At 43.0% G+C, this 26,940-nt stretch overlaps 1 protein-coding gene across 1 annotated transcript; it reads left to right on the top strand.

The window, feature by feature from the left end:
• The first annotated feature begins 238 nt into the window (after positions 1-238).
• Positions 239-23,677, top strand: Igbp1 (immunoglobulin binding protein 1). The gene is made up of 6 exons (XM_048417670.3): positions 239-468; positions 820-1,113; positions 8,768-8,963; positions 11,293-11,372; positions 12,100-12,212; positions 23,239-23,677. The coding sequence occupies exons 1-6, from the start codon at positions 278-280 to the stop codon at positions 23,385-23,387; spliced, it is 1,023 nt and encodes a 340-aa protein (XP_048273627.2). The 5' UTR covers positions 239-277; the 3' UTR covers positions 23,388-23,677.
• The last annotated feature ends 3,263 nt before the right edge of the window (positions 23,678-26,940 follow it).

Below are 26,940 nucleotides of genomic sequence, written 5' to 3'. Positions count from 1 at the left end.
GTCCTGGGAACTTGCTAGTCCACTTCTGGCCTCCTCGAGCCCATCTTCAGTAAAACAGCACCTACAACTTTAAAACAGGCTGCCTGCTGAAAATGAGTCCATGGAAACGGTTGCCAGGGCCCGTAAACTACTACTCCCAGAAGTCATTTGGGACACTTTGCTAACAAGCAATTGGCCAATGATGTACTGTTTCCTGTGTCGTGAGACCTTTTGGGCTCGTTACTGAGTTTACCTTTGACTTCTGTCCGAATTGTTCCGGGTTTCTTTCTCCCACAAGATGGCAGCGTCTGAAGACGAGTTACTGCTGCCGCGGCTTCCGGAGCTCTTCGAAACCAGCAAGAAACTTCTGGAGGAAGTGGAAGTAGCGACCGAACCCTCCGGCTCCCGGACAATCCAGGATAAGGTGTTCAAAGGACTGGATCTCCTTGCGAAGGCTTCTGGAATGTTATCAGAACTTGATTTGTTCAGGTATGGGGGAGAGGGTAGTAACCGCAGAGCATGATTGGTTAGCAAGGGTGGAGCCATTGCGCCTGGGTGGAAAGGACCTTTAAGGCTAAACTCGCGTGGTTCTTGCTTGCTCACTCAGTGTGCATTCTTTTCATTGTCCACATCTCTTCTGAGATGGTTAATATCCCAGGACAATGCTTGCTATTGTACGGCTGACTGCCTCGGCCTTGGGTATGCAAACTCAGCCACTTTCTTTTTATCTGGCCAGTGCTGTCTTCGCAACACTCTCTGCAAACTCTGTTCTTCCCTAGAAGCAAGAGCCACAGTTTAATGCTTAGCCAGGCTTCACGGCCTCCTCTTTGCTCTTTCCAGCCGAAATGAAGATTTGGAAGAGATTGCTTCCACCGACCTGAAGTACCTGATGGTGCCAGCGTTGCAAGGAGCTCTCACCATGAAACAAGTCAACCCCAGCAAGCGTCTAGATCATTTGCAGCAGGCTCGAGAACACTTCATAAATTTCTTAACTCAGTGTCATTGCTATCATGTGGCAGAGTTTCAACTACCCCAAACCAAGAATAACTCAGCTGAAAATAACACTGCTAGCACCTCCATGGCCTATCCAAATCTCGTTGCTATGGCATCTCAAAGACAGGCTAAAATAGAGAGGTGGGTCAACAATGGCTGTAATTTGAGGGCTGCAGTGCTGTTGGGGGTGCATGTGTTTGTGTGTGTGTGCGTGTGGACTACAGAATAGTGTATGCCATTCTCGTGGTTCTTTATTGAACATAGGCCATGGTAAAAGCAAACTTTCCAGAGTCTTGAGAAGCCTTTGCCATTATTGAGGGGATTGTACCAAAACTACAGGATTTCCACACCCCCCAACACACACCTTATGGTTGCCGATAGTAGCGATGTTTACTATCCTGACCTTCAGGATTAGCAAAGTATATCCTGACTTTTTCCATGTCAGTACATAATGCTGTCTGTATGGGGTAAATATCGCTGATGTAGAAAGTATTCTGTTCTATTTATTGAGCAATTCTCTTCGGGAGTACAAGCTGAGATGTGTAATGTCCTTAATTAATTATAGCCCTGGTACAGCATCATGTAACCTTGATATTGTTTATTTTTAGTTTAAAAAAATCAATGAATGCTCAGTGTCTAAGAACAAAGTTAAGCACTGGGGATGCAACCTGTTTGGGTGTTTGTATGAATGTGGGTGATCATTGTGCTCTGGTGTGGGCGGGTGGCATAGAAACAGAATGCAAGTATAAGATGGTACGAGGAGAGATGCATGGGCACCCTGAAGAAAACAGCCCAGGGAACAAGGGAGAAGAGCAGGCTCCCAGGAAAGGGGATATCTATTCTAAGGTGGAAATGTTAGCCTCAGGAAGGAGAGAGGAGGGGTTAGCCCAACGAAGTAATGGCATCAGTAAAGCCACAAAGGCATTAAATAAACAGTACTGGAGTGGGGCTGTGTGAGAAGAGAAAAAGTATCCCCTCCCAAGCAGCAAAATGGTGGTGGAGAGCGGGCAGAACTAATGATGCAGAGTGTTGTAGGGCTCACATCAGAGAGAGCTTGGGATGCGATGGGGAAGGAGCAAGCTTGAGAGGGCGTTTGGGTCCCGGCTCCATCAGTAGTTACTCCAGGATTTGGGGCAAATCACTTCATTTCCCCAGGTCTAAAATTGAGATAATAAGTACCTTTTCACAGACTATTTTATGGAGGACAAACAGACATACATATAAAGCTCCTAGTGCAGCTCAGTAGCTGGCACAGTAGGCATTCAAGGTCAGATGTAGTTATATTTTTGTGGTTGAAAGTAAGATCACAGAATCAGAGCTCTGGGTCTGAGTTTCAGCTTTCCTTACAGGTCATTGGACTTTGGGGTAAGTTGTTTAGCCTATCTAAGCCTCAGGTTCAGTCCTATGTGAAATTAAATAGCAATGGTCCCAATTTAATATGGGGAAGAAGCAGAAATTGGCCCAGCACCCATGAATAAACAGACAGCAAAGTTGGGTTATAAATAAAAAATAAAAGGACAAGGAGTTGCAGGGGGAGTTAAGAGTGAATCTGAGAGGGGTTGGGGGTGAATATGTTCAAAACACACAGTATGTGTGTATGAAATTCTGAAATATTTCATAAAAATATATTTAAGTTATAAAGTAAATCAGGATGGGGAGAGTGTAAAATCAGTACTGTGGCATATTGAGTTTGAGGTACCTATAAGACATCTCTGTAGAGATGTCCAACAGAATGAAGCTCAGAGAGGTCAGACTTGAACTTTAGAAGGTTGAGAATTAGGTTATTTGACAAATAGTTATGAAGCCCTTCATGAATGCTGGGAACTGTTCTAGATGTTAGAAAACCAGCCAAAGTCAGCACAGTCACGAAGCTTTGATTGTGGTAGACACAGACAGTGAGCTGGTAAAGACACTCAGCCTAGCACCCAAAAGGCACCAGTGTTGATTCATGGCACATGTGCACACGGAAACACGCATAAAACAGAGAAGAGGAAAATTGGAATTTCTCAAGTTCGGGTGCTAAGGGTATGAAGAGTAATAAAATGTAGGTAGGGAACAGTTAAGTCACAGTGAATGATTTTTCAAAACCGTGGGCTAGACTGAGACAAAATGGATTCCAGAACCCTCTCTCTGACACTGTGGACTGGCCGCCCATAGGCATAGATCAGAAGCTAAGGCAGTGTGTCCCGATAATTACCCCCAGAAAAAAAACAAAAAACAGAAGAGACCGAGAGAGGTAAGGGAGTGACAAGAACTGGCTGGAGGACTGAGGCAAACGTTCAGAACACAATGGCCTGGGAGATGAAAGATCTCTAAAAATAGAAACTGTAGACTTCCTGAATGTGAAAGCAATACTACTCATTGTTGAAAAATTTGCAAAACATTTTTAAATCAAAAATAAGCCTTAATCTTAGCATTCGTAGACGTCATTGTTAACTTTCTGCTGTATTTTCGTTCAGATATATAGTTATTTTAGTTAATAAATTATGAACAATACTGTAAATGCAGCTTTTTATCCTGGTTTTAAAACACTAATATTGTGAGCCCCTGTCATTTGAAACCATATTTGATGGTTTTGTAATATTCTATTCTATAGTTGTACCATAACCACTTAAACTATTATTGTCAAGTATTTAGATCCTGTTTTGTTTCGTTAGCTTGCATTTTGGGGTATGGTTTTGTTTGTTGTTTGTTTTGTTTCTGATGTGTGTGTGTGTGTGATTCTAAGTAATGCTATGAACAAACATTTGTACCCCTTTGGTTACTGTTTCCTTGGAATAGATTCCTCTTTGAATATTTTAAGACTCTTGATGTGTGGCAACAATATTGCCCTCCACAAGAACAAAGTCTTAAAGTAGTTCCCATTTCACAAGTCCTGGATGTTAACACTAGAAAGTTCAATTAGTTAAATAGAAAAAGGTATCCAATTTTGATTTACATTTCTTTGGCCTGTAATCTTGATCTTTGAACTTTTAAAAAAAAAAAACTGTATGAGAGGTGAGTTGTCAACGCTGCATTTATACTAATGCTCCTGGACTCATGTAACTATCCTCTATCTCTTCTGACCCTGGTTCTAACACCATTTATGGGTAATTTCACGTGCTGGCTTTTCCGATTTCTTTCTTCTCCTTTTCTGCTGTGGTGCTAGGGGTTGATTCCAGGGCCTCATGCATACTAGGGAAGCACTCTACATCTCCAGCTCGAAGCCTGGCTTTTCACTCCAAGTGTGCCCACATACCCGGTCGTCACTGTTTCAGTAAGTACTCTGCTATTCACCTGGATGTGTAAGCAGGAAACCTAGAAGGTAGCTTCAAGACCTACCTTTTTCTGAATTCATGTAGTCCATTAGTAAGGCCTGTCAGTTCTAGCAACGGAAGGTGTCTTTTCCTGTTGTCTTCCATCTCCGCTAGCACACTTTGGTCTAAGCCCCCAGTACCTCCCAAGCTTAGATAGCCAAGGCCCTGTGTAATCTGGTATCTGTTTCTCCAGTCTCATCACATGTGATTCTTCACTTGTTCACAGGACCCTAGCTACATTGACTACCATCCTGGTCTTTGAACAGACCAGCTCCTTCCGTCTTTGTGCATGCTGTTCTTTTTATATTAACTATTCTTCATATGGCCAATTCTTTGTTGTTTAGGTCTCAGCTTGAATGTTGTTCTTTAGCGGTCCCTTTCCATACCAGTCTCTTTAAGTAGTTAGCATCTATCATTTTCTCTTCCCTCCACATTTGTGTGCTTCGTGGCATGTAGCTCACGTGCAGTCATGTCATGTGTCCGTCTTCTCAGGTTTGTCTCTCCCCTACTAGAATGTGTGCTTCCTCGGGGTAGGAGCCATTTCTCTCTTGTTCACTGTGGCATGCCTAGCGCAGGGCCTGGCATGTACCAAGTTCTCCACCAATGTTTCCTGTTGACCAATAGGAGAAAAGACATGAGCCTGCCCCAAACAGAAGTAGACTGCAGGGTGCACAGGAACTAGCTAGCGCTCTGGTTTGGGCTGAAGGCTAGCGTGAGCAGGTCTGCATGAAGGACTGTGTATTGAATACTGAAAGGAAACAGTTGGGCCACACGTCACCAGTAGGGCGGCTGGAATGAAGCGATAAAAGGGAACTTAGAGCTATCACAGACACTGCTTTTGTAAGAAGCATTTATATGACTAGAAAACTTCCCCAGGGCAAATTTTTGGTAGCTAAATGATAGAGTGCTTTCCTTGAATACTCGAGGGCCTGGGCTCAATCTCCCATATGGCAAACAAACAAACCCCAAATTATTCAGACTCTTCCTTTCTGTAACTCCTTCTGCCCATGACTAGATGCTGAGACTGTCCTAAATAAAACACCTAAATGGCATGTCTTCTCTCATATCTGCTTCCCTGTGCACATTCTCTCAATCTTCTTGCAGGACTAAGTATGAGTGTGGTTGAGTAACAGCACCCCCCTTCTTTTAACAGAAATGAAAGAAGCTGGGTAAGTAATCAGACTATAAGATTTAGTGGATTTAGGTTTGTAAGTGACAACTAGGTGGCCTCTTCTCTAGACAAATGGAAATATGCGACCAAAACTTGGGTCTGTGTTGTGACTGATGCCAAAAAAATTTAGGCGCTCTCTACTTTGGTGAGTATAGATGTGTTTTCCAATGAAAGACATGTAGGGAAAGAAAGCTAAGAATAAAGTGTTGGGGGCAAGCTAGGGAAGGAAAAGAAGGAAATAACTATCAGAAGAGATGCAACAAAGTACCAATAGAAGAATTTACAGAGACAAAATGTTACAACAACTCTAAGACCTCTCCCTACATACCCTACCACACACACCCCTACCTACCTTAACAGATGCTTTAATTCCTAGTCATGCTGTTTAGCATAGTATAATTATTTCAGTCTCTAGACTTGGAACTTCTTAAGGTCAGAGGCCTTGACTAGAAGTGTATTAGTATTCCAACTGTATTGTATCTCACAATGCCCAGCCCAGTAATTTGGTCATAGTTAAAGCTTGGGGTACCTGGAGAGATAAAGTAGTATTCCAAAAGATGGAAGCAATATAGCATTGCGAAAACTGATTCTTTGGAATCAGACCATCTTGGTGTAACTAAATTCTACTGCTTAAGAGATGGGGCACTATCTGCTCCCATTCCCTCCCCAGGCTGTTTTCTTATCTACTAGTAATGTTTATATTGCTATTTACAAAGAATTTTCTTGAACATTTTTCCATTTGCTCCTCTCACAACCCCATGAAGTAGATCCACATTATACAGATATGGGGATGTGCTTTTCAAATTGCCTTGACCAAAATTATGTAACTAGTAAGTGGTCAGGCTAGAAGTGAAACTCGGGTTTTCAAATTTCCAGTTCTAGTGCTGTTCCTTCTCAAGCATAAAAGAGTAGTCACTGGAAAGGGAAGGAAGAAAGGAGGTTGCAGAAAGGCGATTCTAAGATGGGAAGAAAACCATGAAAACGCATAGCCATGAATAAGGAAGGTGAGTAACTGACGGCGAGTCCTGAAAGAAGTGGATCAGGACAAGGTAGATAGGAAACAAAAGCTGAGGGCTGGAGGAAGGGTGAAGCAGAAATTTGAAGATAGAGGGGAATGGGTGTTATAACTGCCTGACCACCAGGAAAGCGTGATGCTGGTATGGAAAGTGCAGAAGGTAATCATGTCTGATAGCAGATGTTTGTGGTACCCCATTTGCCACAGATTTGTAATTCCTTAGCACTGTAACTGCTTGGAAACAGCGCAAGGAATCGCCCAAGTCAGGGTGGTTATAGGGCTAAGGGATTCTAAGATAATAGTTGGTCCACCCTGGGGAGCCTAGAACACTGATGTAGTCTAGGACAGTGGTTTTCAGTCTGTCCTTCAGAGCCTTAGAGTTCCACCAGTGAGTTATGTTGGGAGGCTTTCTCTAATTTTTTTCAAGACAGTTTTATTTGTATATTACTTACTAGGCTCCTATTCAAATTTTCATTTGAAGAAAGTTCCTTAGAGAAGAGTTTTTGTGTGTTATTGTGTGTTTGTTTGTTTGTTGTTTTTAAGCCACTAGCCTAAAAGAACAGGTGCTGAAGAGCCAGGAGTCTAAAGGATGGGAAAGAGCTAAGTCACAGAAGCAAGGAACGGACCAGAGTGCGTGTGTTGAATGATCATGGAGAAGGAGAACAGCCAAACAACTTTATTTAAAGGACCACTAGACTCACCCAGAATTCACCCTGGAGTGTAGACCTCCTCGGACCCTTATATGTTGTTTTTCTATGACATAGGCACCTCCATGAAAGAGAATGAGTAGCTCTGTGTGGAGCCAAGTAAACAATCTCAAGTCATTTTAGTAGTAGCATTCCTGAGCTAGGTATTGGCCTTTGTATTGTTTTACCCAGATGGCTACATATGGTGATACTGTAGTATACAAGATGCTTTCTTGTTGGGTTAAAGAAGAGCCTAAAAATTTTTATAACAGTGTCTACAGTGCAGTGGTCCTTGGCTTTGGGATCAAACCTCCTCTTGACAAAATAAGATGGAAAAGGAGAGCAAAGGGGTGAGGAGATGAGAGAAGAGGAAGACATGTATGCAGAGGAAAGAAAGAAGAGAATGCATCCAAATAGAGTTTGTATAAACTTTGAGGAGTTCAAGGACCACCCCCCTCACCTTAAACTCTCCGTCGACTTGAAGCTAAGACCTTATCTAGGTACCCCCAAAGAAGAGCTTCCTTTTCTGGAAGTGAGGAGTGGGGGTTCCAGGCAGAGAGATTTTGATAGACTTCTGAAAACCATGGCATTTTTACTTGGTTCTTGTTTGTTGCAAGCCTTCACATCAGAAACTGTTGCCTGTTTCTTATTTTAATGCATCCATCTCTTGCTACCTGTGCTGCTGTCTCCCTAAAGTTGTGCTGGTACCTTACTTCCTTTCCTTGCTTTCTGTCTATTCTAGACTCTCCTCCATGCACAATTGCTTTTCCCTTACTCTTCTAGGTATCAGGATCACTTCGAAGCTGCCTTCTTTTCTTGATGGCTTTGCTCAGGCCTTCTCTTTGGAAGGGTCGCTTCTGCTCACTTTGGGTATACTAGCATGCCTGCTTCCATACCGTCTTCCTCTCCATTCCCCTTGCTTCTTACTGCTCCATAGCGTGTATCGTCGTCTAGCTTGGCATCTGTTCCCTTGGATCTGCCTTCCTCCGCTAGAATGAAAGCTGCTTGAAAGCAGGGGCCTTCTATTACAAACTGTTTCCAGTACTAGAAGTGCTCGCCACACTTTGGAGATGATTGACAGATGAATGCTAGATGAGGGACTAGAATGCATCCTGGAAAATGGCGGTCAAGATCATTGATTCTTAAAATTAGGTAGAGACGAGTCAGAAGATCTACCTCAGGAATGTTTTGCATGAAAGACAAAAGATGACTGACCAGCTTTTCCACAGTTTCATAAGAAGGCCTACATCAGTGGCAGGTAAGCAGTGACCTCTAAGGTGTTGGCTTTCCTTGAAGGTTCATCTTCAAAGTGGAGGACTTACAGGGAGTACTCTGGCGCTGAGCATCCAGCAGAGTGAGGACTGATATGGCCGGATGACTAGAGCATCTCATTCTGAAAGATAATGATAGGGCTTACTGAAATCAAGATGTGCCTAGGCTCGCTCTTGCTTTGTAATCTGGGGATTGGCTCTGGATTATAGAATCTATTCCTAGATCGTAGACTATTTCCAAAGTAGGAATTGGCACACATACTGCCTGGACATCTGCAAAAGCAGACCTTACTGTAGCCTTCTTTTGAGGAAATGTGTATGTTTAAGTTCATGGGTAATGCTTTTCTGTGGAACAGATACAAGCAGAAGAAGGAGGTGGAGCATAGGTTGTCTGCACTGAAATCTGCTGTGGAAAGTGGTCAAGCAGATGATGAGCGTGTTCGTGAATATCACCTCCTTCACCTTCGGAGGTGGATTGGTATCAGCTTAGAAGAAATTGAAAGCATTGACCAGGAAATAAAGATCCTGAAAGAAAAAGACTCTCCAAGAGAGGTAAGCCTTGTCTTTGCCCACATAGCCATGGAAAGCTGCCGCCAGAAGTTCGAACATCCTACAGGAGTGAACGCAAATCAAAGTCCTTAGCTGGATGTAGTGGTGCACACTTAGAATCCCAGCGGCTCGGGAGACTGAGGCAGAAGGATCACAATTCTGAGGTCTGTCTGAGCTACACAGTGAGTTCAAAGTGACTTGAGATACAAAACAAAAGGTCTCACAACAAAAATTATAAAACACTGGAAAAGTAGCTCAGAAATAGAGAACTTGTCTAGCATGGACAGAGCCCTTGTTTTATTTCTCAGCACCGCAAACACTAAATCTTTCTAGGTCTTTGTAAAACCATTGTTGGCATTAGGATAAGTGGAGACAGGCTGGTGGTTCACCAAGGTAGCTTTCTGCTTCCTTATGGCAGCCGTCCCTGGTACTCTCTAGTCTAAGGCACTTAGTTGTAACTGAATGGTAGCAAGGAAGTACTTTTCCTTAAAATTGGAACTGGTTTTGCCTGTGGAAAGAAGGCCTAAGGAGGGAGGGGCCATTCTTATCTACTTAATTATTATAGAGAAGGGAAAGACCAGCATTAGAGTAAGTGGGGGAATAGAGGAGGAGAGAAACCAGGAAGATGAAGCAAAGGAGTGGGGAACGTGTTTAGGTTGGGGAAAGTCTTAGAACTTAGCCTTACACAGCTGCACACTTAGAACAGTTGCACACTTGTAGACCAGTTGCACACTCATAGACCAGGTGATTGTCCAGGTAGGAACCACTGTGGCAAGGCCATCCTCATGTGCAGAATGCCCAGAAGACTACTTTAAGCAACCTTTTGGAAGAGCTTTAGAGTAACTTTGACCATGCTCACCTGTCCTGAAGCTGCTTTAAGAGTATATGTTCTGTGGCCGCTTGCTCTTTGTACAGGATACAACATGAGCTGACTTGATCACCCACGACAGTAGTTGTTCCGGGTCCTCGGCACAGCAGCCTTTTAGTTTGCCTTGTCCTAGTGAGCCTGGGAGCTCTCTCCTGGGGAAAGCACCAGCCTGGTCCTTCACATCGGATTTTCTGGCATTTCAAGGTTAAGGCTCTTCTGAGTCCTTCCCTTTCCCTGCCTTGCTGGGTGTATGTATTTTGGTTGTCTTTTTTTTTTAAACACCTCTCATGTGGTATTGAGTTGGGTTCTGGAAGCAGTATATGAAAACCAAATGAGCACCTTCTACTTACACAGGCTTTTCCTTTTTTTTTTAAAGTTTTAAATTTTTTATTTATTTATTTATTTATTTTTAGTTTTGCGAGGCAGGGTTTCTCTGTGTAACAGCCCTGGCTATCCTGGAACGAGCTCTGTAGACCAGTCTGGCCTCAAACTCAGCAATCTGCCTGCCTCTGCCTCCCGAGCGCCAGGATTAAAGGCGCGCACTACCACCACCTGGCTACTTATGTATACTTTGTTCCAGCATGTCTGTATACCTTTATATAAGAACTGCTGGTCTGCCCTTCTTCCCTTTACAGACAGGAATCAATCTCTAAAATACCCTAGAGGGTCTCAAAAATTAACAGCATAATTACATTTGCAAAGGCTTTTGGAAGAAAGGTTTTAATTCTTTTCCACAGAAGGTCAGGCTGAAGGAACGCGGCTCAGGGGTATATGTGGGACATGGCAGTAGGCTTTAGAATTTCCTTCTTTGAGTGGGCCTATTTTGAAACCAAATGGTTTTTTTCCTTGTGGTAAGAAGTTTCCTGAGAGGACTTGCTCTCTCTCATTTTGGCAAAGTACTTAATACCCCCTTAAGACTGATAAATAAAAGGAGCCATCAAGATGGTTGATAACCTGAGTCTGTCCCCAAAAGCCACATGATGGAAAGGAAGAACTGACTCCTGCAAACCATCCTCTGACATTCATGCGGAACTCTTCCCCCACAAGAAAAAAATGCATGGAAACCAAAGGCACATAATAGAAAGGTGTAGACATAAGTCACAAAACAATCCCACACCAGTTTGGAGTTATGATTAATAAAAGGGTTATTTATTTAAGGGGAAAACTTACAGATCATTGTCCTAGACAATAGCCCTCTGGCAACCAGGAACAGAGTCTAATAGCCAGAAGCCAAGAGAGAGACAGAGAGAGCACACAGGCTTGCTGCTTTTTAAAGCAAAAGAGACCACGCCCAAGTGGACTGGTATCTTAAAGGTTATTGGCTGAAGAAGCGAAAGGAGCTCCCACAGCAGAAAGGGAGTGAGTTTTGAGTGCAGAGCCTTTTCAGCACCAGAAGACTTGAAAGCCTATGTGATAAAGTGGGTAAAATGGCAAATACACCTCTAAAATTAATTTTCTTCTTAGGAATCAACTTCTCACTCATCTCTTCCAGAGAAGCCTCCAATGAAACCCTTCATACTCACGCGGAACAAGGCCCAAGCCAAGTAGGTAGTGCTGCAGACTGCCCTGCCTTCGCAGTCCAGTTTTGAGGGTTCCATGCAATGCTCGGTTAAATTACAAAACAGACGTGTGGTTTTTGTTGTTGTTGTTTTTTTTTTTTTTTCAAAGTCATGGCTTCGGCTGTGAGTGGTGCTCTTTTGGCCAAGGGCCTAAAGTTTTCCTGATACTTTCTCCATGGTTGACCTCAGAAATTCCCTGCACATCAGGTTTTTAAAAAGCCGCTGTAAAGCAGAAAGAAAGCAGTCAGTCAAATGCAGAATTGCATGCTCTCCATGTTTTTTTTCCTATTATTGACACTTCCTGCCTTGTTGAGCAGCTCTCAGAAGGACATACCTGCCTGCCTGTGATTTAATTCTGCGTTATTGACGCTGTTCCACGGGGCTGCAGGAAAGTATTCTCTCTCCACATTTTAGAACCGCCTCTGTCAATTTCTAATTGACAGTGTCATTGTGGAGTGCTACCCCTTGGGATCGCTTACTGGGAGATGACCCTGGGCTACCTTTCTCGATCTCATGAGTGTTCTTGACTTTAGTGCTTCCTTATGGATGCCCCCTTTTCTGCATGGCTGGAGGAGATTGTACAGGTCCTCAAAAGACTGCCATGTAGGGGAATGAGAAGGACATAAGCACCCGTCTCGCCATTAAAGAGGAAAGAGGCTGTTCCATATTACTCTGTTTGTTTCATTCTCTAAATGGAATGTGGTTTTTGCAGAGTATTTGGAGCTGGTTATCCAAGCCTGGCAACCATGACGGTGAGTGACTGGTATGACCAGCATCAGAAATACGGAGCATTACCAGACCGGGGGATAGCCAAGCCGACATCAGGTATGGAGTAGGGGGAGGAAGATGCTTGTACTGCTGGTTCCTTACACCTTCACAGTTAGAATCTGAGCAGAGTTAGTCTAAGTGGAGAGTCTGTCAAGAGTCACCTAGGCTGTGTCATTTCACCATTGAAACAAATCGCAGATGATTCTCAACAGTGCCATCTTCCCATCTCCAGTTCTGACATGAGAACAGCAGCCAGATAGCAAAATCAAAAGCCCACTTGTGGTAATGACAGAGCAGATGGTATCATGCTGGTCCCTGGGCAATCAAAACTTACAAACTGAACAAAATATTTTTAAAAGGACAACTCCTCACATGTATTTAGAAAGTGACCAGAAGCATGCATAAACTGGAGGGCAGGCCACGCTTGAAAGGAGTGAAGGGAACTTAAAATGCCTGGAAAGCAGGAGTTCTTGCTGCCCAGTTTTTTAGTTAGATCATAGTAGGTACTCAAAGGAGTTGTTGAAAGGGAAAGATGGGCAAAGGTAAGAGCAATGTGTGTGTGTGTGTGTGTGTGTGTGTGTGTGTGTGTGTGTGTGTGTGTTATGTAGCAGGAAAAACGTCGCATACAGGCGTGAGGTGACCAGTACACTTTCCTCCACTTAACAGGTCCACATTGTCCACCCTCTGAGCCTTAGTTTCCTTGTCTTCTTGACTCTCCTAATTCTGTGAAGGAAGCATTCTTATCTCCATGCAGAGAGTGGTCTGTAAGAAGTGACTTAGCCTGCCTTAAGTAATACAGTGGCCAGGCTAGGATTTAAATTCAGGCCTTCAACTTTCCAGTGTTAGTGCTCTTTCCAGTAGTGCGAGCATACACACACATGTGCACATGCACGCACAAACAGTGGCCATTTGAAAGGTGTCCTGTTTGGCTTTTTTTAAGCTTTTCACCTCTGGGTATGCTGTACTTTCATGACATAGCATAACTAAAACTCAGATAGAAATTTGTAGACTTACTGACTAAGGAATGAGAACACTGAGTTAAAGTGACCATAGCAACTGCAAAGTGATGAAAGATGTTCTAAAAAGAAGAGACTCACACAGGGGGAGCCCTAATTAACCGGAGAATTTAACTGTTAGCAATGCAATAGAGATAAACAGGCATGTTGGTTCCAAACAGTTTCATGGTCTTCTAAAATTAAAAGTTGCTATTCTCTAGAGGACAGAAATTCCAAATCTCTGTAATCCAGGCGCTCTTCAACTTACCACAGGCTTACATCTTGATTAACCCGTGGTATCTTGAAACTATCCTGTCAAAAGTAGCTTTAGGAGCTAGAGAGGTGGCTTAGCAGGTAATGCTGCTGCCACAGAACCGTAAGAACTGGAGGTCAGATGCTTCGCACCCATGGGGATGCTAGATGGATATGCTGGTCTGTAATCTCAGCATTCCATGAGACACAGGCGGGATCCCCAGAACAAGCTAGTCAACTAGACTAGCTGAAACAGCAAGCTTGGGCTCAAATGAAGGACCTTACTCCAGTATATGAGGTGGGGCAGCACCATCAACGTTTGGCCTGTACATGCACATGTGTGCGTACACTCCACACACATGTAAAAAAATGCCTTTAATACATTTAGCCCACTGAACATTGCAGCTTAGCAGTATAGCACTATGGAGCAGGCTTTAAACTATTTCCACTTACAACACCTTTTTACCCGGGAAGTTTTTATGGGTCTGTATGTATATAAAAATAGGTAGACTTGAGCCATTGAGACGGTCCCGCAGGTAAAGGTGCATGCTGACAACCTGACTTTTATCCCCAGGACCCATAGTGGAAAGAGAATCAGTTCACATGGTGTGGTATGTGTGCTCTCATAAACATACACAGGCAGATGATTAATAAATTGTGTATTTTTAAAGACATTTTTTGTTATGTGTGTCTGCATGGGGGTATGTGCTTTCCATGCAGGCATGAGGACCTGAGTTCAGCCCCTAAAATGCAGGTTTTTCAAAAAGCCGAGTGTGGTGGTGAATGCTCTGTCCTTCCAGAACTGGGGTGGCAAAGACAGGAGGATCTCCGAAGCTCACTGGTGAGCCAGGCTAGCCAAATTGGTGAATTCCATGGTCATTGAGAGACTTTTCTTTGAAACATGTAAGGTAGAGTAATTCAGGAAGATACTCGGTGTCACCCTCTGGTCTCTGTGCACAGACACACATATTCCCCACCGGGAAATATTGAAAGCATGCAGAAATCACACAGAGAGCAAAGACAGGAATTCTTGTTAATCTCCCATTAGAAATAACAGGAGCCAGAGACAGCATCTTAAAGTGCCGGGGGAAGATGGGAAATTGTAACCCTAGTAAACAAAGGGAGGACACAACTGCTCCAAGGTGTGGTCGAGACGAAAGTGTTTCTTGTCACTGTGTGGGAGAGCACAGCCGTCCGGAGGAGTCCAGAGCAGGGAGAGAAGTGGTGGACTGAACATGGCCAGCAGACTGGACCAGACAAGGAGAGGAGAAAGAGACCTTCATGGTACATACCACACATGCGCGCGTGCACACACACACACACACACACACACACACGCAGAGAGAGTAAGACAAGCCATAGACTAACACAGAGTATTTTAAAAGATAGATCTGCTAAGGAACTGTATCCAAAGTATTCTCTTAAGATTCAATATTAAGAAAATAAACAGCCAGATGAAAAAAAAAGTGACCCAAAAAGATCTTAATTAGATACTTCACTAAAGAAGATCTGCAGGTGCTCCATATCACGTCACTTAAATAAGTTAAAAGAGTTGGCCAGCACTTATCTATTGAAGTGGCCAAATCCAGAACACCTTAAGTGTAATAAAACAAACTTTCAAATGAGAAATCAAGGATCGATGATCTTAGCACAGTTGCCTACTATTAATAGGAAATTGAGTATTTTAGAATACAAAAATTTAAATATTACCAAAAATGAAAAAACACAACCATGTACCATATTAACAACAGCTTCAGTGGTATTAGATGACGCCGATTTCAAGAGACCAGGATAAATTAAAAGATCATTTGAGACTGATAAAAGAAAGGGGCGGTTGCCCAGGAAGACACCTGAACTGTAACTGCAGTAACTGTTAACACTTCAGATACAGGAGGACAAAAGCGATTAAATGGAGAAAGACAAACCTACAGTCACAATTGGGCTTCTGCTCTGAGTTCCACATGTTGAAAGCATGATCCCCAGTGCAGCAGGTAGGGCTTTGGGTAATGAATGAATCCCGGGGTCTTTGACTTCATCAGTGGACTAATCTATTGGTAGGTTCATAATTTGGGGGTGGAGGCCTTGTCGAAGGGAGTAGCTCCTTAGGGCCCATTTGTTCATGTTCCCGCTCCGGTTCTTGTCTGCAATGAAGCAAATAGCTTTGCTCCAACACATGCTCCTCACCATCGTGTTCAGCCTCACCTTGGACCCAAAGTTATGGGAGCAAATTATGAAGGATTGGAGCAATGAGTCAAAAGAAAACAGCTCAAATTGTTTTATTTATAGCTATATTGTCAGTAATGGGAAGCTGACCTACACAATTGAAAATATTAATGCCCTTTTAGTAATTTATAGAATTATGTTTACTAGTAAGGCTCTAGAAAAATCTGATCGACACTGTCAGTCACCAGACACTATTTGGCATTTATAGAACTATGTCCAACAACAGCAAAAGAAACATTTTCAAATACACATGGCACATTCAACATATAGGCCATCAGGATTTTCAGCTGATTTTCAGAATCGAAATCACAGTGAATGTGTCCTTAGACCATAACATACCTGGGGAGTCCCCCAAATATCTAGGAATTAACATGCCTTTAAGTAACCCATGAGTCAAAGGAAAATTACCTGGAAGAGCGCCAGAATCTGAGGACTACAATTGAAGCCGTGCTCAGAGGGGAATATGTGTGATGTTGAAAATGCAGTGCTGGGGAGGAAAGCCAATGAAACCAGCGCCCTGAGATCCTACGTCAGTAAGATGGGAGCAAAGGAAACAAGAAGTAAGCTCACCTGAAGGAAACAGGAAAGATGGGAGGTCTAAGAGAGTTAGTGGGTGGTGGTTCCACAGAAGTTGAATACAGGCGTACTACTCTGACCCCATGGTTTCACTTCTTAGTACAGACTAGTTGTTCTCAACCTTCCTAACACTGCGACCCTTTAATACAGTTTCTCATGCTGTGGTGACCCCCGACCGTACAGTTACTTCATTACTGCTGCATAGCTGCATTTTGCTGCTATGACTGTTGGAGATGCAGGATATCTGATAACGTGACTCCAAGGAGGTTGCGACCCACAGGTTGAGAACCACTGGTATACACCCAAGGGGAAGAGACAGTGTGCTCATAAATTAACGATGAAGCCATAGCGTCATTGTTTTTAATAGCCCAGTGTGGATACAGTATGCCTGGCTGCCCATACATACCAGAATAGATAAGCAAGTTTTGGAGGATTCACATGATGAGCAGCCATTAACTAGCTGGAGTTCTTCACTTGTGATAACTGTAGCTGACGCACACCTACTTCTGTGTGAAAAGGCCAAATACAAAAGCATGTATTCAGTGTGATTTCATTCACATAATGTTCAAAACAGGAGAAACATGTTGTGTGTGCTGATTAAAAGCCAGTATAGTATTTGCCTTTAGGTGGGGATCAGAAATGCAGTTGGACCTGAGGGGGCTTCCGCAAAGTTAGTATTTCATATTTCTGTCTGGGGACCAGTTACATGAGCTTGTTAAGTATGTGACAATTCACTGAGCTGCATTCACATTGTCTTTTACTTTTTTACATATGTTTATACTTAAAATGCGAAATAAACTTGAACGATACTTGCAACACAGATAGATGACAGTGAATCCCTGTGACCCACAAAGTAAAGCTAGGGAGAGGCAGACCATCTATGCGCCATATGAGCAGGTTACTGGCGTCTGTGCTGGAGGCACCAGGAGCTAACTACCTGGAAAAGCCAAGAATAATGAGTTTCAAAGTAGCGTAGTCAGTAACCGCAGCAGTAAGGCCAGTTTCGGAACAACATTTTGAAGGAGGGCAGGTTTTGCTGTCTGGTAAACTCTAAGCCAATGTGGTGAGATGGCTGCGTGGATGAAAACCAAGCACGTGAAAAGCACACATGATTGGACAATCTGAAGGGAGTAGAGTGCTCCACCCTTAATGAACTCTTGGGATTAGCCCACCTGATCTTGCAAGGCAGGGGCCCTCCTTCCCTATGCAAATAGTATCTCCCAACTCATTTTAAAGCATTTGTTCTTTCCTGTTTTGCTCTGTTTTGTATTGCTACAAGTAAAATCAAAATTTGTGAGGACAAGAGCCAGAGAGAAGAAAGAGAAGGGTCATGGGAAAGTGAGAGAGAACCAGACTGGGCATCTATTCTAGATGCCATACTTCTCCAGTGTGAGGGAAAGCAGCAGAGTGGAGCCCCTGAGAAATTGGGGGTCCTAAAAGTTCAGGAAAACTTCACATAGAAGTTAGCAACAGATTGTGATTGTGGTCGGAGAACTCTGAATATAACTTCTAAGTAGATGAGTTGTGAGATATGTATATTATATTTCAGAATTAAAAGGAAAATTACCAAGATCAAATCCCACACAGAATTAAGGGGCTAAAAGAGATATTTGCAAACACTCCAGAAGGCCAGGTCAACAAAAGGCACGAGGGACCCTAGCACTTGGGACGTGAGAGTAGGAACAACTCGAGTACAGAGCCATCCTCAGCTACCCAGTGTTCCAGGCCAGCCTCAGCTATAGTGAGAACTGTCTCACAACACAAAATACAGCAAAACAAAAACGAATAAATATGAAAGAATATTTTAGAATGGGTTGTAAAATACTATTTGAGAAGTTGCATTGCCCACAGAGGAGCCATCTGAAATAGGGTAGAGAGACTTGGCAAAGCTAAAGTAGAAGGAAAGAAAAATGAGTCCAAACCGAAAATGCCTTACTAGGTAAAAAGGAAAAAAATAAGAATTAACATCAACAACAACAAAAAGACGATAATCAAAACAGAGAGAAGAAAATATGATCAACATATTGTATGAAAAAAGATTTTAAATATTTTTTAAACAAGAAAAACTATAAAGAAACTGATAAAGAGGATTTTGGATAATATGGCATATCAAAAACAGCAAAAAGAGCTGCCATTTGAATGATGGGATTATCTAAACAAGAAAGTCTGTTATTCAGGCTGAGGCAGAGGCAAGCCTCCAGGATATAGACCCTGTCTGAAAAAAATAAAAACCAAACAAATAAAAAACATATTCCTGAGATATTTCACCCAGAATGAATAAGACTAGTTCAAATAAATTTTTTAAAAAGTTAAATGTCATAGATATTCCACATTTTGCACGTTATTTACTTCTGAGGGGAAAAAAGTCTTAGCTTACCTGTGAACTATGATGTGCTTCATGCTATGAAAAACTAAAGCAGCAAATATTTAAGATCCTCAAAGAGGAAAAATAGGAGCCAAGAATATCGTATCTGATTAAAAACTCTTAAGTATAGAGAGTACTGATGGTTTTTTTAATGCAGGAACTAAGAGTTACTATTCCCATGATCCCTCCCTGAAGAATTTGCTAGAAAATGAGATTCAGACAACCGCAGTAGTGGGAGGCATTGGCGATGACGGGAGGATGGTTATTTGTAGAACCAATACTAAGTGGGAGCAAAGGAGGAATGGACGTGTAATACTTACAGTCTGGGATAATGTGCGCATGTAATACAACCATGTCTTAAAATGAGGAAATGAAAAAGGTGTATGCAAAGAGCTCCAACAGCTCTCAGTGACTACGTTGGTGGCGGTGTTAGTGTAATTAACTACTCAAGGCTGTACGATATAAGGGAGTATAAATGAGTAATTGCCTGATAGTCTTACTCTGTCCTGTCCTTGAGAACTAGGGCTTTTGGTGTGTAACAACACAGGTATCACTCAGAAGAGTTTAGATTAAAAAGGAAGTAACAGCAAGCAATGGTGTGTGTAATCCTGATATAAACACATTAAAATGTATATTTTATAATAAGTGCACAGATCTTTGCTTTAGCAAAGACTAGAAAAAAAATGGCCAAGTAGTCAGCATACCTACTAACCTAAACTGTGCCACTGAAGTACCATTCCCACCCTGGCACAGTGGCATTGGCCTGGAATTCCAGCTCTCAGGAGCAGCGAGTAAAGACAACATGAGGTCAAGGCCAGCCTGGTCTCCACAGTGGGGGTCTGTCAAAAACAAAAGAAAAGAAAAAAATTCCTATCAAAAGAAAGCTGAATGTCTCAGAGAAATAGCTGTTTCTAATTCTGAAGGGAAATAGCCAAGATAAAGTTAGATAATATGTTGAGAAGGATCGGGAAACTTCCACTTCTGCTAGCCAGTTTGGCTTCAGATAGGATAATTGGGGCTCAGGGATGTAGCTCAGTGATAGAGCTCCTTAGTGAGTGCAGTGCCCTCTGTTTGCCTCCCACCCCCTGGACCGCAGGAAGAAAATGGAGGCTGCAGTTGGAGCTCAGAGCACCCACTCAGTGTTTATGAAGCTTTGGGTTCACTCCCCAGCACCCCATACAAAAACGGCAGTTATCAGTAGCTCTAGTACGTGTAACAACCAAGCCTTTCTTACCAAATTGTTCCTGAATTCTCAATTGACATAGGAAAAAATGTGTAAGCTTACAGGTGTCATTCAATGTTTCAGTATATGTGTATATTGTATAGTGTTTTCAAATCAAGATAAACATAGCTGTCTCCACAACCATCATTTCATTTAATTAAAAAAAAATAAAAACAGAAATACCGTATGATCTAGCAGTCCCACTACTGGGCAGATATCTAAAAGAAAACATTCAAAGTCCTAGCTTTTCTCTTCTCTCTTTGTGGCTGTAGGGGTGGAGCCTTGGGCTTCACATATGCTAGACAAGCACTCTACTCTGAACTTAACCTCCAGGCCTCCCATAGCTTTTATTAGTTAGCCTATTTAAGGTTACCGTTCTATGCAATAGAACACCCAAACTAGCCCTCCAGTGTAACTGTAACTCAGTACCCATTGACCATGCTTTTATCCATATCCCACTCCTGTACTCTTTCCAGCCTCTGGTAACTGGTATTCTCCTCTCAACTTTTTTGCTATTGATCTTTTTGATTCCGTGTATGAGCGAGATCGTGCAGTACTTTCCTTTCTGTGGCTGGCTTATTTCATTTCATGCTCTCCAGTTCCATCCACGTCACTTCCAATGACAAGATGCTCATCCTTTTGAAGTCTCTGAATAGTATTCCCTTATGTACTTGTAACACATTTTTCTTATCCATTCTTCAGATGATGGACACTTGGGTTGATTGCATTTTCTTTACACTGTGAGTGAACATGAGAGTGACTAATGTCTCCTTGACAGACTCATGTCATTTCTTTTGGATATTTGCCCAGTAGCAATATCTAGCAATATTGCTAGATGATATGGTAGTTCTGCTTTTCATTTTTAGGTAGTTTCCCTACTGTTTCCCACAGTGAGAATACTAATTTATAACCCGCCAACAATGATCAAGTGTTCTTTTTTTCCCCACATCCTTTCCAGAATGTATGTTTTCCCTTTTTGATTGTAAGCTTTCTTATTTTTTTTTCTTTTTTCTCAAGACAGAGTTTCTCTGTAGCTTTGGTGCCTGTCCTGGAACTAGCTCTTGTAGACCAGGCTGACCTTGAACTCACATAGATCTACCTGTCTTGCCTCTCGAGTGCTGGGATTAAAGGCATGCATCACCACCACCCTGCTGATCATAAGCTTTTTAACTGAAGTAAAGCTGAGTCTTATTGTACTTCTGGTTTGCATTTTTCTAGTAACTAATAATGTTAACCATTTCTTCATATGCTTATTGGTTATTTGTATGTCTTCTTGTGAGAAACATCTACTTAAGTCTAGTAAGTCTAGTGTACATTTTTAAATTATATTATTTGGAGGGTTTGGTTTCTTTGTTTTTATTTTTGTTTTGTTTTGTTTGCTATTGTATATTCTGGATATATACCCTTTACTAGATGCAGGCTTTTCTCCAGACTTGCAGGTTCCCCCTTTATTGTTGATAATTTTTTTTTTTTTTTTTTGCTGTGCAGAACCTTTCGTTGCAGTTTGAGGTGATCCAATTTGTCTATTTTTGGTTTTGTTTCCAATGCTCGAGGCGGGGGCAGGGGGAGGTCTTATCTAAAATGTCCTTGCAGGCCAGCGAGATGGTCCAGCTGGTGACGGCATTGGCCACACAGACTGATGACCTGAGTTGTCACCAGAGCCTACATGGTGGGAGGAGAGAAACACCCCCCACAAGTTGTCATTTTGTGGCAAACCTCCCCCTCAGAAACACACTCAATAAATAAATAAAATAGAAAAACAAATCCGTTTTAAAACCCCTACTTCTTCCAATGTCTAAAGTGATTTCTCCTGTTTTCTTCTTATATTTTCAGTCTGATATTTGATTATTTTCAGTAGGTCCTCTGTAACTGAACAATAGAGGTCTAGTTTCATTCTTCTGCATATAGACAGCTAATTTTCCCACACCATTTCCTGCAAAAACTGTTCCCTGAGTGTGTTCCTAGCACCTTTGCTGAAAATCTGTTGGCCATAACTTCTTGAATTTACTTCTAAAATCTCCTCTTATTTCGTTTCTTTGGTTCATGTATCAGTTTTTAGGTCATTACTATGCTAATTTTTTATTATGACTTTGGTGTGTGTATGTCTGTTAGTCTCTCTCTGTGTCTTTGTATGTATGATCTGTACATGGATGTGCATCTAAATGGAGACCAGAGGTTGACATCAGGTGTCAAGTGTCTTCTTCAATTGCTGTCTATTTTTTTGAGACAGGCTCTCTAACTGAACTAGGCTGACTTGTAAATGAGCACCAAAGATCTGCGTCTCCTCCTCCCCAGTGCTGGAAATGCGGTCATGTATTGTGTCAGTGCTGGGGATCTGAACTCGGGTCCTCATGCTTGTGCAACTAGCATTTACTGACTGAACTATCTCACCAGCTGCAAACTATACATATTTTTTTGTATATTATATAATATATTATATTTTTTCTCAGAAAATCCTGTGGGTGTTGTATTATTGAGATGTGAACAGAGATAAATATGAGGAAGTTTATTTAATGCAAAATTACTGGAAACCTGAAGACCTACAGAGCAATTAAATTCCAACTCTTGTTAAAAAATTTATCAAAGAATCTGAAATTACAAAAGATACTCAAGTCACATATCGGAGTGGATGAGACTGTCCATGGAACCTTTTCTTTCATTTGATTCTTAAGCATGGTTGACAGTGTAAGAATTCTGTAACATTAACAAATTCAAGGAAAAGTAAATACATGGAAAGATTGTGTGACTATAATAAAGGAAGTTGGGGCTAGCAGGATGACTCAGCAATTAAGAGCATTCACTGCTCTTGTCTGCAGGAGCAGGTTCAGTTCCCGGTACCCACGTGATGCCTCGCAACTACTTGTATCTCCAGTTCCAGGGCATCTTCTGCCCTCTGAGGGCTCCTGGTGCTCATAACCCTTGTGGAGCTACATATACCTAATTTCTTTAACCTTAAGAAATGAATGAAGCAAATTGGTAGAGAAATCATTACCTATGATGCTACATACATCTCTGGAAATTCACAAATCATATATTTTTTTTAACTTCTATGATCTCGGGTTTCTTGGGCTTTTACTGTTGCTGTGGGTAGGACTATGGGGGGGTATTTGTTTGATTTTGTTTTTTTGTTTTGATGAAGGGGTTGTTGGTCATTTAGCAAGAATTCTTTCCCAAAATAGAATCTGTTAGTGAAGGACACCTCTATGATCTTGGCTTCTCTGGAAACTTCTGGAGGTATCTTTACTTGCTACCATAGCATGTAATATGTTTAGTAATAGACATGTTCTTCCCACTCGTGCCGTTCCTGGGCAGCTGGCTGTGCTCTCTTCCCATTGTCTGGGGCTGTGCTCAGAACCAGGCTGAGCTCCCCTAATGTTGGTGGGTTTTTTGGTTTTTTTTTTTTTGGTTTTCTTCAATTTCTCTCTCGTCTATCTCATTTTCCTCTGCTAGCTGATTTGAAAAGAGCAGCTGAGCAGCAGGAAGATCAAGAACAAAAGGATGACGAGGGTGACGAGAAAACTCTGCAGAGACTGCGAGAGTGGGATGACTGGAAGGACACCCATCCCAGGGGCTATGGCAACCGACAGAACATGGGCTAATCTTCCTGAAGGGCGAACGGACAGCGTGGTGCACACCAAGGACAACCTCAGCAGGGTGCAGTGAAGGCAGCCGAGCGGAATCTTGCTTTGCATTCTGTAGTGTCAAAATAATTGCTTGTACCCTAGGTAATGACCAGAGATTTTGTTTGACTTTCTTACTTCTCATCATGGTGTAATATGATTTCTCAAGTGGTCAGAGCATTAACAGCTCTATATAATCTATGACGGTATGAATTCATTCTCTTCAAAAAGTAATAAAACCCCCTCTATTATGTGGACCTATGCACAGACGTGGGTATCAGTTGGTTTTGTTGTTTGTGGGGGAGCAGCAGGGCTTGGCAGTAGGTCTCTGAGCATCTGGAAATCCTTGTCATATGCCTTCATTCTGAGCAAGAGGCCTGAACTGCCCATGCTTCCTCCTTCCCACTAGGTATGGTATGAGCCCTGTGGGGCATCACCCATGCCCTGGAGTAACGCTGTGCTAGAGGAGACAACAGAAGAGGGCCTCTGCTATAAGGCACTGGTTTCAGAAAATAGAGCTGTGCGTGAAGGAAGCCTTAAAGAATTAGTCTCATGAGTATGTTGGTTCATGCCAGTAATCTCAGCACTTGGGAAGTAGAAGGAGAAGGCTCAGGAGTTCAAGGATGCTCTGAAGACTCATCCTTTACCCTCCCGAGAACATTGGCCTAAGTCTTAAGGTAAAAGGCAGCCACCTCCAACCACATTGGACCTCGTCTATGTGGCTCCATACCTGACCCGGCGGGAATGTATGCCTCTGTTAGCTGACTGTTTAGTACACTCCTGCTGATCAGATACGTAGATGCAGAGAAGAGGGGATGGCGCCCGTGATGCTGAAAGTAGGAACTTTCTGGGATGGAGGGGTTGGGACCTCCTAAGAGCAGTCTATGATCTACTTAGAGAACATCCTTTTGTTCTGTGGCTCCGGTCCACTTTGGTTTCCTCTGAAGAGGAAGATGACTCAGCCCGCCTTTTCTAGCTCCTGCAGTCTAGCTGAGGAGAAGGCTTTGCAGAGACTCAACTCCCTCTTGTTTATGGGGTGGGAAGTGGAGGGCTGTCAGGTGCTGAGGAGGAGGCTGTTTCGTGGGTGGCGACAGCAAGAAGGCTACCAATAATATATTTGTCTACTTCCTAATAAAGGATCCATCTCCCCCTCACAGGGAGGCTCCTGAAACTGGTAGAGCGTGGCTGAGATTTCCTTCAGAGCCAGAGCAGTGTTCTCAGCCCTCCTCCAGTTGTTGCCAGGCTGCCTCTAGCCGCAGCTTTGTCTTCTGCCCTTTGAACCCCACCCAGAAGCTGAGTTATTTACAGACTAGCCAGTTTGTTGGACACCTTTGCCTGGGTCCTTATAAGATTGTCCTTTGTGTAGCCTCCAGCTTCATTGAGCTTACACACGTGGCACTCAAGAGGCAGGCCACACAAGATAGGTCCTAATCCTGGCTTTGACAAGTGGAACCTGTGTGGCTTCATACATTAAAACCCCAAAGTGTCTTCCTTCAGTTGATGTAGAGGTTGTCTCCTAGGTCTGGGATGATGAAGTGAATCGTGGCCACCACTGTAATAGGCAGCTAGAGAATAAGGCTTTTGTGCTGGTATCAGGGCCGTGACTGGTCGTCCAGTAGGCAGGAAAGGGAAGTGGACAGGTAACAGGCGTTTGCTATGAGCCACTTGCCCGGCTATCAACACAAAGACCTTGCAAAGGCAAGAATACTGCCCCACGCTACAGAACAAGATACACCAAGCAGAGTGGTTTCCGCAAGCCCACCCTGGGTTCCTTATGCTTTTAGTCACGAGTCTTCAGGCAGCTTCCTGGTGGGAGCATCCTTAAAACTAAAACCGCCACTTAAACACCGCTGGAACTCCCCGGGCTCCCTCTGAGTTGACTCAGCAAAGAAAAGGTTGTGCTAAAGCCAGAGGGAGGTGGTGAGCAACCCATCTTCCTCCGTTCTTCTCAGCACTCTGTGCCTGATGCCTCACTGCTCAGAAACCAAAAAAGCACCACCTTCTCTACTCCCACCATAGCCAGGCCTTCCAGGGTCCCGGAGGCAGCTGGTCTGGGTGAGTTCCAGGAACCAGACTTCTCAGTGCTCTTGACAGGTTAACAATACTGATTCTCAGTTCTGCTTGTCATATGCATATATACATATACTGGTTTTGTTTTTATTTTATTTTTATTTTCATTCTCATATCCAGTGAAGGAAACCGTCTCAGAGATGAATCAGTGACTTCTCACTGTCACGCAGCTAAGCAAAGCATGTAGATGCTTAAGTTGAGGGAAAGCATTTGCCTTCTCTAGCTCTCACGTAGAGGGCAGTTCAATCTGCAAATGGCAGCCCAGTGCCCTGTGCACACTGAGGAGGCTGAGGTAGGAGGATTTCAAGTTCAAAGCCAGCCTGAACTACATAATGAGATCCTGACTGGAAAAAGAAGCAAAAGTTCAGTGTGGTGGGACACAGGACTTGGAAGTGGAGGCAAGCGGATCAGGAATCCAAGGTTAGCATTAGCTACATAGTGTTGAGGGCAGCCCAGGCTACGTAACACTGTCAAAAGAAAGAAAAGTGGTCCTGAGGGAGAAAGATAAGGCAAGGACGAGAGCGAGCAAGGTGGGGGTGGGGATTCACTTTCATCTTTTGTCTTTTCCATTTGTTTTTCTTCTTGAGTGGCCTTAAATTCTTGCCTCAGCTGAGCACTGGGATTCCAGATGTGAACCATCGTTACCAATGTGAAGTAATGTTTCCCATGCTGAAAGACCCTCTTGAGTGAGACACAGCAGGGGGCCAAAGGGATGATTCACATCCGAAAATAATGGTGTTCTGGGTTAGTTTCAATTCTTGGGAATCTGTCACCTGGAACAAAATGTTTCCTTTGTCATTTAAAAGCCACTTGAAAAGGAGGGACTTTTAAAACTAAAATTAGTTCTCTGGTATCTGAACTCCGAAAGAGCCGCCTCTTCCACTTCCCTTTGGCCTCAGGTTGGCACATAGGCACAGTTGGCATGTTAGCACCCATCCCAATGGGTCAGCCTACAGCAATTGTACATTGTTACCACGGTCTCCTTGCAAAACAGCCGTCTTCTCCACCTGCACGGCATTTCCCCATATTCCTTTCTGCCCACTGCACAGCCAGGCTGCCCATCAAGCAAGGCAGTTCATTCCTGTTCCGTGCCAGGGATGTTTGAGCTCTAGCCCCAACTTGTACCCTCTTAGCCCCTCAGAGACATAACCCTTCTTACCCCAGGAGTGAGGAGCACAGGAAACAAACACACGAAAGCAGGTGATCCTTGCTTTTTAATGCTTTGCAGCATCGTGTGCTTAAAAGCAACTTCCTATTTGAAATAATGTGTGTACAAAATAGTGAATGAGAGGATATGAAGCTTCCTTTGCCTATCAGACAGCTTCAAGAGTTACCCACAGGGGCTGGAGAGATGGCTCAGAGGTTAAGAGCATTGCCTGCTCTTCCAAAGGTCCTGAGTTCAATTCCCAGCAAGCTCACAACCATCTGTAATGGGGTCTGGTGCCCTCTTCTGGCCTGCAGG

This window comes from Myodes glareolus, chromosome X, assembly GCF_982192425.1.
Source record: "Myodes glareolus chromosome X, mMyoGla1.1, whole genome shotgun sequence".
In the NCBI taxonomy this organism is placed as follows: Eukaryota; Metazoa; Chordata; class Mammalia; order Rodentia; family Cricetidae; genus Myodes; species Myodes glareolus.
The sequence above is the reverse complement of the archived record's forward strand: the minus strand, read 5'-3'. Positions and strand labels throughout refer to the sequence as shown.

Coding starts and splice junctions, on each gene's coding strand:
- Igbp1 (XM_048417670.3), top strand. CDS start 278: ATGGCAGCGTCTGAAGACGAGTTACTGCTGCCGCGGCTTCCGGAGCTC. Junction 1,114..8,767: donor AGACAGGCTAAAATAGAGAG/GTGGGTCAACAA, acceptor TCTGTGGAACAG/ATACAAGCAGAAGAAGGAGG. Junction 11,373..12,099: donor CGGAACAAGGCCCAAGCCAA/GTAGGTAGTGCT, acceptor TGGTTTTTGCAG/AGTATTTGGAGCTGGTTATC.